Below are 14,015 nucleotides of genomic sequence, written 5' to 3'. Positions count from 1 at the left end.
CAAAACAGTTGGGGTCATTTTTCTTTTTTTAAACTTGTATTATAGTAGCCTAGAATACTTGTTTTCATATCCCCGTGTTCTCAGGTGTTCAGGCTGTACGTTGGGATCAGTACAAACAGGAAGTTCCACCTCAGTTTTGTTGTGCATTCTGCTGCAGTACGTCACCCCTCGTAAAAATGATTTCCTGTTTGGTCATATTTGACTCAGAGATTTGGGTTTCCCGTTTCAATTAGTTGTCATCAGTTGTCTTTGTCATCAAACAAATCCCATCACAGTTCAAATTCAACTCTGACCGACTTCTCTGTTAGACAGAGCATGGCAGAGGTGGAGAACATGAACCAGAGTCTGCTGCTTTTGAGGATATGCCTCGTTTTGTGACTCGACGTGACCGAGTCTGTGCGGGGCAGTGACTTGGAACCAGAGTCACCATTCATTGTTAATATTGTGGTGAATCAAAGATCTTTAATAAAACTATTACGTGGCCATAGTAATAAGTTGGAACGAATGGCAGCTCTGGCAGCCATGTTGTGACTGGCCCTTCCAACCCAGTGCAGCTTAATCAAATGGAAACACCACTTATTTCCATGACACTGTTTTCATTTTTAGTTATTCTAACTCTTTGATAATCGCTTTTACAGTTTTTCAAATGTTCATTTCAGTTTTATAGGAGATAGGATAGACTTCAGCTCCATTTGTCCATGGATCTTTCTCTGTCAAACACTAAATCATTCAGTTCTACTGTATTTATATCAAATATTTAACTTTATTTTTATCATTGAACATGGGACAGTGATGCAATGCTACAATGCTAACACTGAACCCTGGGAATGAATGGAGAACACCATGCTAATGCGGCTAAACAACGACAACGGCGACTAAAAAAAACGAGATATTTCAAAGAAAGGACCTGATCCTGACTGAGATACCTCGACTTAGAAGTAATAAACAATCACAAACAATGAGTGTGTCTCACAATCTGCCTTTGAATCAATGAAAGTGTTGCTCCTGGTTTTGCATTGGTTGCTATAGGGGTTAGCCTCGCCAGCCAGACACAAGATGGCCGCCACGTTTTCCTCGTCAAGGGGCCTCATGTCCAATCTAGTGTTATTAAATACCTTTGGGGGTGAATATATGATACAATGTGTAAACTATTTAAATACTTTGTACCAGATTTGTTTTTTGTAGCAGGCATTTGTCGGCAGAAAAAGATTGTGGCTCTCAATATATAAGCTTTTTGAATGATTGTGAATTTGCAGAACAGTTGTTTGTAAAGCCCCACCCTGCGCCCTGAAAGTTGTATAAGGTGCAAAGAAACTCGTCCTTGAGAAGAATTGGACCGCAACTCTTCGTTTTATGGATTCTAAACAAACAAAAGTGTACAGGGCCTTTAAGGTTTTACTGTTTGACCAGAGGGGGGGAGACGTCTGGTGGTCATTTTCAGCTGATAATGTCTCTACTTGGACTTGACTGGGTTGCAGTGTCATAGAGTTGTGAAATAAAATGTGGATTCTGCTGTGTGTGTGTGTCCTGGTCTGTCATAGTAAGGCACTTCCTGTTTATCGAGTGTGTGACTCACTGTGTGATTCAACCACTGACCTCGGGTTTCTGTTTCACTTTCATCTGTTATAAGTGGAAAAACAGACATTTGTCTTTGCACAGAGCTCTGAATACTCATTCTAGCGGACCCATAAAGAACAATTACGTCATAAAAGTAACATTTTCTCCAGTTTCACATCACCCCCTAAGACCTACAAAACTCATCTAAGCTTTTTCCTTGTTTTTGTTGTCACATTTTTGTTTCTGTTTTTTTGTTGTTGCTTTTTTGTTGCATTTTTTGCCACCTTTTGTCACGTTTTTGTCTCTTTTCCTTGCTTTTTTGTAGCGTTTTGGCCGCATTTGTTTTAGTGTAATGTAACTGTGATCAAGCCACAAAAATGTGCCCAAAACAAGCCAAAAAAGTAATAAAAACGGGATGACAACACAACCAAAAAGGACGAAAACTTTTTATGTGAAAAATAGTAAAAGGGAGTATACACTACAAAAAGTAAATATCAAGCATGGGCTTAAATATATAGAAGAAATATATCTTGTTTCACTCATTTAGACCTTTTTCCTGATCTGACCAAGATTATTTTGCTAGTCTGAGGACAGCTCACACTGGTTCTATGGTAAATTTCGCTTGAAATAAGAAAGTAAAACTGCCAGTGGGACAAGACCATTTTCCTTACCCCATGGGCAGAGAAATTTAGTTGAAATAAAGGTGAAATGTACTGAAATAAATCAGAAACATATCAGAACAAGTGAAACAATCTAGGTCAAATTCCCAACTACATCTTAAAGCAGTACTAAGTAACTTATTTACCTTAATAAATCCTTTCCGTTGCCCCTGTGGGGGTAATACAAGTGTTTATGATTGGAGGGTCTTTCATCTCCCCCTGGTGTCTCTGGCCAGAAAACCATGTTTGCAACTTGACTGCCACCGGTCCGGAGAAAGCAATACACACTAATGGAATCACGAAGAAGAAGCTAACATGCTAACGGGCAAAGCTAACTGCGGGCTAACGTCACTTTAAACAGTATTTACAGCCAAGTTTGAGTGAAAAAAAATATTTCCATTGTATAATTGAATGTACAATATCCCTCTCTCCCTTCGCCTTTCCTGTCAGCGTAGTATTTACTCTCCAAGACAATTAATAAATTAAAAAATCGTAACTTGCTACTACACCTGCAGTTGCGCTTATGGCCTCTAGGGGGAAGAGTTACTTAGTACTGCTTTAACAAGTAAAAAATAACTGAACTTTGGATTATTAAACTCAAATTGAGACTTCTACACTAATTTAGCAAATGACTTTTTGCAGTGTATGGAGTTTAAAAATGTTAAAATTAAGTATTTCCCCCCTTACATGTTCCAGCAATGTTCTAAGGTGTAGAATAAGCTCAGACCTATTCCCCACAACTGCCTCTAAAATCCTGAGCTATGAGCTTATTATCGAAGCTGCAGTTACCCGTTAGACCTGAGGTGGCAGTAGTGAGCATAAAATGACCAACTTGCATCTAGTCCTTTTTAAAAAATTGACATTTGTGCGTAATTGATTTTCATGTGACCCAATGGGCGTTTGAGTGGACAGCGTGGTTCTTCTACTTTCCATCACGGTGGTTTCTACAACGCTCCAGGATCAGTTGCTTTGTAGGTTTTCTGGTGTTTTCGTCGATTTTTGTTACTTTTTCATTGTGTTTTTTGTTGCTCTTTTGCCGCTTTTCATTTCGTTTTCGGCACATTTGTCTTGCTTTTTTTGTCATGTTTTTGTTGTTTTTTTAAAACATCCCTTTCTTTTCATTGCCTTTATGTCGTGTTTTTGCCACTTTTTTTTGCCACTTTTTGGAAGTGTTTTTTCTGCATTTTCATCCTCGTTTTTTTCGCTGATTTGATGCTTTTTTTCTTGTTCTTCTCACTGCCGTATACAAGTCTAAAGTTAAATTTTTAGGCTTAATAAACATGTGTGCTACTGCTACAAGTTTAATCCCTGCCTACTGGATCTGTATTATCCAGCCTGCTGCCAGGTAAAGGTCACTAGTTGCTGACAGAGCTTCTTGATTGAGAGGTGAAATGCAAGTATAGATGACAGCTCAAGAAAATATCATAGAACAGTTAGTTTGTTACTGTCTTATTACTCTCTCCTAGTGTCACCTGTAAACAGACGGAAGATCTGTTTACCAAACACCTCCACCAATCACGAGCTGTTCTCCCGATGAGGGGCCGCCCCGCTTTAGCTAGAATAAGGTGTGTCTGCGTTTGTCAGGGCTACGTACGCAGTGGAGAGGCGTGGAGCTGCTATAAAACCTGCCAGGTATGTGTGCCCATGTTCAGACCTGATCCACACTTCACCACTGCAACTGAAGGTAGGCCCCGCACATGTGCTGCTGCTACTGCTGCTGCTTTAATAGAGATTACTATAGGAGAACTTTGGACTATAGGACTGGGTTTTCTCCTTACTTTTCTACACTCAGTGTCGGGGGCAAATAATATACACTAAAAAAACAGCACAACTACAACTGAGAGGAACAGGCTGGGTTTGTTGTTGCGTATATTGGGTCTAAACACTAATGTCACGATTAAACGTATTATTTTCACCTATTGTAAATTCATTTAAAGGGACTATAGGGAGTTTAAAAATGTTAAAATTCTGTATTTTCCTCCCCTACATGTTCCAGCCATGTCCTAATAGAATGAGCTCAGACCTGTTCACCACAACTGCCTCTAAAATCCTGCACTGACACTCAAAAAGGTGTCACTTCGGTCCTGAATTGCCGTCATGCACGAGCTTAATATAGAAGGTGCAGTTACATGTATGACCCGAGGTGGCAGTAGTGAGTATTATCATTTGAAAGCAAAGACCTACAAAACTAATTAAGCTTCTTCCTTGATTGTTAAAAAATGTGACCAAAATGCAACAAAAAAGCCACTGTGTAATTAAAAAAAAAAAAAAATGCAACAAAAACGACTAAATCATGATAATGAAAACAGGGAAGAAGCTTCGATGAGTGTGGCAGGTCTTATCTTACAAATGAGGCTGTAAAATCTTCAGAAGGGGTTAAGAGGTTAACTGGGAGCGAGATAAATGTATTTCTGTTGGGGTTGACTCGTTTACTTTTCTGACTATTGAGAGTAAGGGATACGGGAAATGTTGTGTGGAGTCTGCCATGAATTTGAGATGGTGCAATAGTATTTTCCCGGGACTTCCCCCGGTCTCAAATCATTCCTATTAAGAACTGATTTACAGATGAAGCAAGAGGGGACAGCTAACATGAGCCTAAATACAGGGTAACATATTGTCATGCACGAGGCTTGTAGATCCTGACATGGCAACTGGCTGATTGCATAAATTTGACAGAAAATGTTGTATAGTTTGTGTTTTTTGATGCCATCTTCCAGCTTTACGCTATAACTCTTTAACAGTGGTTCTCAGCTGGTGTGGAGCCCAGAATCACAAACTGCAACCCAAATACACTACAAAAAGTAAATATCAAGCATTGGCTTAAGTGACTTGAATTGAGGAAATGTATCTGGTTCTGAGCGGTTTTCACTCATTTACACTTTTTTCCTGATCTGACCAAGTTCACTTTATGCGTTTGATGACATTTCATTTGATGACAAGTTCTAAGGTAAATCTCGCTTGAAATAAGACAGTAAAACTGCCAATGGGACAAGGGTAATTATCTTACCCCATTGGCAAAGAAAATGACTTGAAATGAAGAGATGAAATGTACTGAAACAACTCTGAAACATCTCAGAACAAGTCAAATAATCCAGGACAAATGCTCAACTAAATCTTGACTCGTCAAAACAACTCAAATTTTGATTATTATGCTCAATTTCAGACATTTGAACTTAATTAACTTAATTACTTTTTGCAGTGTAGCAATTTAATGTGTTAAATATATTGTAGAATATTTTATTTTACACACAAATTATAGGCGACTTCTCATTAAATACACCTAGAGAGCTGAAATCACGATAAAAACAACCCAATAATGTTTCTATACTTGTCTAGCAATAAATCAATAAAAACTATTCCATGACCCACTTTTGAGTCCAGACTCTCCAGGTTTGCTCTGTATTGTTATTTGTCAGTATGTGGCTTGCTTAAATAAACCTCTGTGGATGTGCCAGTGTCAACATTTGCCAATTGCCAATTCTATTGTTATTCCGTTCCTCTTTCTTAAGAAACTGCTTATATCCCTACACTCCTGGGACGTTATTTACATATCAGCCTTTCCTGCGCTTCATTTGTGAGCCAGATCGAGTTTGGTGTCAGCTTTTTTAGTCTGAAGATATTCTGGTTCCACTGCTTTAGTTCCTGCAAGACTAAAGCTTGATTTCTAAGGAGGTGATCCAAAAGACACTCCCTTCTGACATTTTCCACTTCAGAGGCTACTCCTTGACCTTGCATATGTAGTTTACAGGTTTTTTTTTCATGAGCTGGCTTATATAGATCGCAATCTGCTTGACAAGTTCCCATTACGTAACATTACGGTGGTTAAGAATGGTTTATTTATCTAGGGTAAACAATAGGTGGTCACTGCCCATTTTGGCAGCAGCACGGCCGTGTTTCCAGGATAAACATCAGGCTATCAATCAAAGGCTTTATAAAACAATTTGTAGAATGTGTTGTGTAACGTAAGTACTGTGAGGCTCGATTATTAAGTGATACACAAAAAGCTCCTTTCTGTGGAAAATGTAAGCCTGAAATGACTCAAGCAGGTTTCTAAAGCTTTGACATAGTTTTACTTCCATTGAACTTCCAAGAGAATTTAAGACGAGTAGTTGGCAAAGTACATGAGGACATTCAGTGTGGGCTATTGTGTGAACATTTTTGGGTGGAAGTTAGACATAAGGGGGAAAAAAAAAATAGTCAGGGATCAGGCCTGATATCAGTTTTGGTCAGCGTTCAGTGTGAGATTGCCATATATAAAAGATATTGAATCGAGTCAGAATCATCTCAGAACAAGTGGAATAACCCAGGTCAAATGTCCAATAAAACCTTAACTAGTCAAAACAACTCATTTAGAATATGATGCTCAATTAGAGATATTTAAACTAATCTAGATATTCAGTTTTTGGAGTGTTTGTATAAAGCTAAGTGTAGTTACTTAGCAATAATGTTTTGCCTTTTTATATATTTTTTTTTTTTAATGGCCAAAAACTAAGAATACAATATTGTCATATGTTGTATGTACTGTTATGTAAACTTAAAGACCCTATACCTGATTATTTATAAATGTTTTTCATTACTAACATTGAAAGAGAGCACGAGTAAATGTAAAGAAACATATTCTTATCTTTTCTGACACATTTCTTCATATGGATGAGTTTACAGGCATGTTACTCGGCTTACAGGGCTCACTTTTCAGGGTCGTTCTCACAGAAATACTAGAAAATGTAAGCCGGAAAATTCCTGAAATTGCTTTAACTAGATACAGCACAGTATTACTTACACAAACGTCTGAGTTTACAGTATTTCAGACAAAACTATTTTCGTTCCACCACTTGATACAAAAAAAAAAAAACAAGTCAGATATAGGGACTTGAAATACATTAATAAAGCATAAACCGAAACACATACCAGATTATACGAACGAAACTATACCAGAGCAAAGTGAGGAGTGAAATTTGAAAGTAAACAATCAAATCCCTCCCCTCTTTAACCAGAAAGCCCTTCTTAGTTTGCAAAATGAGGAGAGCAGGAACCCAATTTTCAAAAGTTAATGATCAAGCTCCTCCCCCTCCCTCCTGATTGGACCTGACAGGCTGGTTCACGGGAAAAGCTCATCTTATTGGTCGACGTGGGAGGATACTAGACTCTGATTAGTTGCTGAGATCCGGGAAGGAGGGACTTAACAAAAAACAATATATATATTTGCTTACTTTACTTCAAAATGCAAGCCCAGGTGGTTGATTTTGCACATTTTATAAAATCTGTAATACATTTAGACTTCCAGACTATCACTTTAAGGCGCCCAATTCATAAACGTGGCCGTTCAAAGTGCTTCACAGAGCAGGGAGCTCTATATACAATTACAAGAAGGCAGATGAGATCCATAAAACAGCTTGGAAATGACATAGACCATTAATGAATCAAATGTTAGAAGAGATATTAGCTGCGTAAAACTGCAACGAACCTCACCGTGTTTAGTCCTGACTCTGGGACCAGCTGGAGACCAGTCCCTGTCTCTGGAAATACCATCAGAGCATTTACACACACAAAAAGGGAGTGATGAAGTTAGCTATATCTCAGGTTAGGGCTGCTCGATTATTGAAAAAATAATAATCACAATTATTTTTGTCACAATTGAAATCACGATTATTCAAACGATTATTTGTTGCCTTTAAAAAAAGTCTATCTTTATTTTATTTATTTATTTATCAATCAAAACACTATGATGACATTTTATGTTTTCTGGACAGTCATAAAAGTGAAAAAAAAATGATTTCAAGTACGCCTTGATTAAAGAGAGGTCCCTGTTTCACACCTGCCCCCTGCTAGCCAGCCTTCACACCTGCGCAAGTAAACTGAGCAGCGCGGCCTGATGACATCATCACACAGAGCCGTTTTGTTTTTATGTCAGACAAAAGCATGAGCCGTGGCACGAGAAAAGCGAAGGGAAAATAATCCCAGCGGTCTGAAATAACGCAAGTCTGCTTTGCAAAAAAAAAAAGTGAAGAAAAAAAAAAAAGATTCTAATCGATTTTTTGCAATTATGCTAATTTTGTAATCGTTTACTGTTGTAATCGAAATCGTAATCGAATTTTGATTAATTGCACAGCCCTATCTCAGGTCGTCTTCTTGGTTTCAATCCAATTTCCCTTTGCTAAGGGCACTTGTATCCGGGTACAAGAGCACTCCACCCCCTCTGGTTTATTAAAGAGGTATGTGTAGGCCCCTTTGTCGTTTCAGGATTTCAAATCTTGCTCAAGGCTCTTGGCAAGTTGAATGATTGGTTAAAGATTTCAACAGCTCAGAGTAATCTTAATTCTCCAGTTAAGTGAGTCAGGCGTCTTTGCTTTGCTTCGGAGAGCTATCTCTGGAACCTGCAAAACTATGTATTGACCAAAAAATAAACCAAGGGCCTAGCCGACCTTGTGACATATCAGCATCTAACCATGAGTGCTCCAGATGAGTAGTCATTTGAACACGCCCCTCTGTTTGTGTCCAGCTGCCACTGCTGGGCCCATGGAGCGCACAGCCACTCTGGCCAAGGGCTGCTTCGGCAAAGTCTACAAGGAGAAGTACAACGACAAGTGGGCCGCCATCAAGAGAGTCCCCATAGGCCTCATCAGCAGGAAGGACCTGGAGAGGGAGTGCGAGGTATACAAGTAAGTGCAGACAAAATGGACAAAAGAAATGAAGTAATTAAGTTGTTCTTTTTTCTGAACACATGGTTTCAACTTTTTAAACCTACAGAAAATCGGAGCATCCCAACATAGTGAAACTCTTGGGTCCGGTGACACTGAAAGCTGGTAAATATGTGATTCCCATGGAGTTCATCTTCGGAGAGGACCTGGAGACCACCATTTTCAAAGTGTCCAAGTCCAAAATACCGGTAAGGCTTGTTGTGAGGAAAGTAGCCTCTCAAATCTGTCCAACTCATATTGTGAAAGCACAGAAACTAGAGGTGTAAATACGCAGACGTCTTCTGGTGATCTGCATCAATGATCTCCCTGGCTACCATCACACAGTCTAAAAATCAGGCTGCACCATGAAGTGTCTTGCTGCCAAAGGACACCATAATGGGCTAGTTTCCAACGGCTAACCTGGATCTGCTTTGTTTTCAACAGTTGACCCCAGCTGCAAAAAACACCATCATCGTGGGCATGTGTGAGGGCCTGCTCCATCTGCACCTGCGAGACATTGTCCACCAAGATCTAAAACCAGACAACGTCATGGTCAGTCACTTCACTTTCCTCGATGAATAAGATCCTGCAACAAAGTAAAGGATGAGGTGGTGGGGGTGAGATAGAGCAACAAAAAGCCCTCCCAAAACAACACCGCAGACTGTTGGGCCACGTAACTAGTCTAACCGGTTTCTAATGCAAAGATTATGGAAATATCTCAGCCAATGCACATAAACAAAGCAGTTCAAAGCAAACGTGTTTGTTAGAAGGTGACAAGTAGTATGGTTCATGCAAGGTCCTCAGATGCCTATGGGGCATGTGTAGGTGGAGTTTGTACGTTTAATTTGTCAGAGAACGCCCCACATTAGCCTAAACTTATTGCCCCTGACAATGGCACTAAAGGGCAGGTCAAATGCACATTTTCATTGAAGCATTTCTCTATAGGCAATGATGTAAATATTGAAATCTTAAAGGGCGTTTTATCTCGCAACTGCTGATGTGCAAAATGTGTAGCAAGTTGAGCAGCCTTTGCACATTCTTTGTAGTTACGCAACATTCTCTCAATTAAATATCCAATAATACATTTCACCATACACAGCTACAAATGATAAATCAGGTGCAAACACACTCACAAAATAGCATCTTGTGTCCGTATTTCTTCTCTTATTATTTGACTAGAGCCCCCATACGTTCCATTTTTATGGTAATCTTTATCATTTTTCTGCATTCTCTGATCACCAGTTTGAACTAGGGATGGGCGGATCGATACCAAAGTATCGATATATCGATACCAAACGGCTACTTTTTAAGTATCAATATTGGGCAAAAAAGTATCGATACTAATTTGCATATGGAAAAGGAAGGCGGGGCAGCAATTGTCAACACAAAAGGATGATTTATTTCTTTGTTCTGAGCCAAAACAGTCACAACAGCAAAGGATTGAACTGAGCCAGGCAGATCATTCTGGTTTAGATTCTGTTTGTCATTTAAGTATTCATTTTAAATGTTGTTTATGTATTTAATTTCACATTAACATTGTTTAATTAACCAGTTAAAGTAATATAATTTTAATTGACCAATTAATTATATAAAACAACCAGTTTTAGAAATGTATATTGATTGAAATACATTCACCCATATGAAATGACCAGTTTCGGTATCGGTATCGGTATCAGTATCGACAAAAAAGACCCCAAAAGTATCGGTATCGTATCGATTCCAAAAAATGTGGTATCGCCCATCCCTGGTTTGAACGTCAGCAGGCTTGTCTTGAACATGTCTACATGCCTAAAGCATTGCATTACTTCCAGTTGAACTGATTCAAGTTCATTTGGAATTCGATCAGAAATACTAATGTGATTTAACCTCAGGGCAGTTCTCATCTGAGGTTGTCAGAGTGTTGTGTCGAGACCTCTTCTACTTGGAAATCTGTGACTGGAGTTTTAGAACCAAAGGTGTAACTATTGAATCAAATTGGCCAGCATCTTGCCTCAAAGATAGAATACTAAAACACATTCCTCAAGCGAGGTTGTCCTGACCAGAAAGGCCCCTGTCGTCACTCAATGCTCCGAGACTAGTGCACTTTATACCTTACTTTATACCTTACCCTGACCTTTCCCAAAACATTCAAGTATTTTCCAACAATGTCTTTAATACAGCAGTTCCAATTTTGAACTGTCGTGAAAAGAAGATAATCATTTGAAGGTCATGACGATGCTTGCCTCTGCAGGTCTCGTTCACTTTTACTCACTCAATACGTTACACATGTTTCCTCCAGGTGGAGCACGAGACAAACAGAGCGGTCATCATCGACCTGGGCCTGGCCAAGTTCTTCAAAAACGGCCTCAACTCGGCGATAGACATGGGCAACGAGGCGTACGCCGCCCCCGAGGTGCTACAGAGGGGCGTCCAGCGGGACCAGCGCTCCGACGTGTGGGCCATGGGCAAGATCATCGCGGAACTGTGCGCCCGCGTCCGACTGGTCACACCCAGCGTTAACCCGGACAAGATCAAGGACATCCTCAAGGACAGTCCGTACTGCCGCGCCATTTGCAGGATGGTGCAGCCCGACCCTTCGATGAGGGCGACCATGGCCGGGGTTATCGGCGCCATCCAGGTCGTGGGCTTCGAAAAAGCCAAACCTGCCGTGACAGGGGGAGCACGGGACCATACTCCACCCGCCAAACCTGCCGGGATGGGGGGAGCACGGGACCATACTCCACCCGCCAAACCTGCCGGGATGGTGGGAGCACGGGACCATACTCCACCCGCCAAACCTGCTGGGGCGTGGGCAGCGCGGGACCATACCCCACCCGCCAAACCTGCTGGGATGGGGGGAAGGCACCATCTCTTCCCACCTGCCATGCCCGCCAACCGCTCCCCGTCACCCATGAACAGAGCCGGATCACCCTTCAACAGGGCGCATTCACCCTTCAACCGCGACCCGTCTCCCATGAGGAACGCGATAAACCATTCCCCCTCACCTCTGCACTGGGAGCGCACCCCAAGGCCCGAGGCGAGACGTCCCATGCCGCAGCACCACCTCCTCGCCTCGCCGCCCAAAATTCAAGACAGATCTCCTTCGCCTCTGAACTGGCGAGGAAGGCCCGAATTCCAACGTCCTACACCACAGCACCACGTCGCCCCCTCCCCGCCAAGGAATCGGGACCAACTCAGAGCACCGGTGCCCAGACGCCCTCCAGACATCAGTCCTGGCTTAATGAGGAGGAAGCTGTAGAGGCGGCAGGACGGGTGGTGATAAGGAGGTTTGAAGAGAACGACGGCCAGGTGGGAACTGAGAAAGAGGTGGTTACGCGAGACGGGAAGATGATCAAGAACAACGATGTGAGGATGAATCGTAAATAACGTGGACAAAGTAGCAGAAGAGAACGTGCGTTTGCTGCCGAGCACAGCCTTAAAACAAGCGCCCTCTGGTGGAGTGAGTGTCTCTGGCATCGTTTCGCAGAAGTAGCCATTTAGCATCGTCACGCTGGACCTTTAGAATCCACTCCAAAAGGGTGATTTATGTGAAATGCTTTGTATGTTTACATCCAATCCAAAAACCCTTTAGCAGTGTTCTACAGCAGTGAGATGGACAGTCTGTAAAGTGTAGGCTAGTTATTTAAAATAGCAAATGTACATAATTAGTTGTAAGCCTAGTTTACATTTTTATCCTTTAATAGCTACATTTGTGGTGTCAACAAGTATTATTATTTTTACACTGTGTTTCATATTAAATCCACTACTTTGTTTGGAGCGCGGCCCTTTGCTGTGTAACTGATTGTGATTGCAACACTGAGCTGGTGTTGACCTGCTCTGCCTTGAGATACACAAGTGTTAAAACATGTGATGTGATTAAACTGATGAATCCTTGATTTATGCACTGATTATTATGTGATGACACGTGAGTTAAGGCAGTAGTGTTGCCCTTAACGAAATAGACTTTGTATGTACTGCTTACACTATTACGCAAGTAAGTTCACTCCACGCTCGGTGGTTAGCAACTATTGTAGCCACAGCCACCCTGGGGCAGACTGATCACTTACCACGTGGCTATGATGTGGTGTTTATATGCTGATCTCTTATTGTGTCAGTGCCCATAGGGACGGTACAGTGTAGAATTTTTTCCTTTTTTTCCAAATTTTGGCTGCCCCCTAGTGGCTGGACTGAGCAGTCTGGGTATGTATTTATAACTTTATAACTCCGCACAGGAATGGGCTAGCGACTTACTTTTTTTTTTAGATATCCACAAATGTATGCTCTACAAGTCAGGTTTAATCATCTTGTGGGCCTTGTGTTTGACACACCTGTTGTACATGTTTTAGTGGTAGGGCAACCTTACGCAGACATGAGGAGTGCACACAAGGTCGACACAGCCTTGTGTTTTGGATCATTGTCATGTTGGAACGTGGGGTGGGCCCCACCATGAGTTTTGGAACAGTCATCTGCAATTTTAGATGACTTAGATGCAGATGACTCTGTCATAGGTCATTTAGTTGACCCATGACACAGAGAGTAAGAGTCAGAGATGACTCTCTGACACATTTTAATTAGAGTTCATTTGACTTGGGCTTTTTGCAATGCATAAGCTGGATGTTTATACACTGTTGATTTAGTCCAATTTAGGTTTATTTTAGAACATTTTTCTGGGGTGGTACTTGGTGTGAAAAGTTAATATGGAATAAGCGCATGCATTCAGTCACGAAGCAGAGTGTTGGAAAAATTAAAAAAAAATACCAATACCTGAACAATATTTTTTTCCAATACATTTACTTAGATACTGTATGTCTAATCTAGAACAGAAAACAGAATCAAAAAAAGACAATTGTCTTTTGATTTTTGTATCATTTATTTGAGCTGAAACAAGTAACTTCCTTTAGTGCTGTCTCTGGACCCAACAGGCATCAAAACTTTTTTTTTTTTTGGTTCCTGCTTTTGATACTTTTTTTCCCCGATAACTGAACTGATTGCAGGTGTGGTTATGCAAAAATCCAGCAAAAGGCTATTTATCTGGAAACACAGTGCACACAAAACTATTTCAGAACACATTGCAAACAGTGGTGACTTACAAACAGAAACATTGTGTATCTCGGCTAATCCGAGTCCTATCATCATCAGAACA

The 14,015-nt window shown here is 40.8% G+C and overlaps 1 protein-coding gene across 1 annotated transcript; it reads left to right on the top strand.

The window, feature by feature from the left end:
- Window positions 1-3,885: 3,885 nt before the first annotated feature.
- Window positions 3,886-12,225, top strand: LOC306967042 (uncharacterized protein). The gene is made up of 5 exons (XM_079561941.1): window positions 3,886-3,900; window positions 8,716-8,875; window positions 8,964-9,102; window positions 9,338-9,445; window positions 11,172-12,225. The coding sequence occupies exons 2-5, from the start codon at window positions 8,733-8,735 to the stop codon at window positions 12,129-12,131; spliced, it is 1,350 nt and encodes a 449-aa protein (XP_079418067.1). The 5' UTR covers window positions 3,886-3,900; window positions 8,716-8,732; the 3' UTR covers window positions 12,132-12,225.
- The last annotated feature ends 1,790 nt before the right edge of the window (window positions 12,226-14,015 follow it).

This window comes from Gobius niger (assembly GCF_951799975.1).
Source record: "Gobius niger genome assembly, chromosome: 8".
In the NCBI taxonomy this organism is placed as follows: domain Eukaryota; kingdom Metazoa; phylum Chordata; class Actinopteri; order Gobiiformes; family Gobiidae; genus Gobius; species Gobius niger.
The sequence above is the reverse complement of the archived record's forward strand: the minus strand, read 5'-3'. Positions and strand labels throughout refer to the sequence as shown.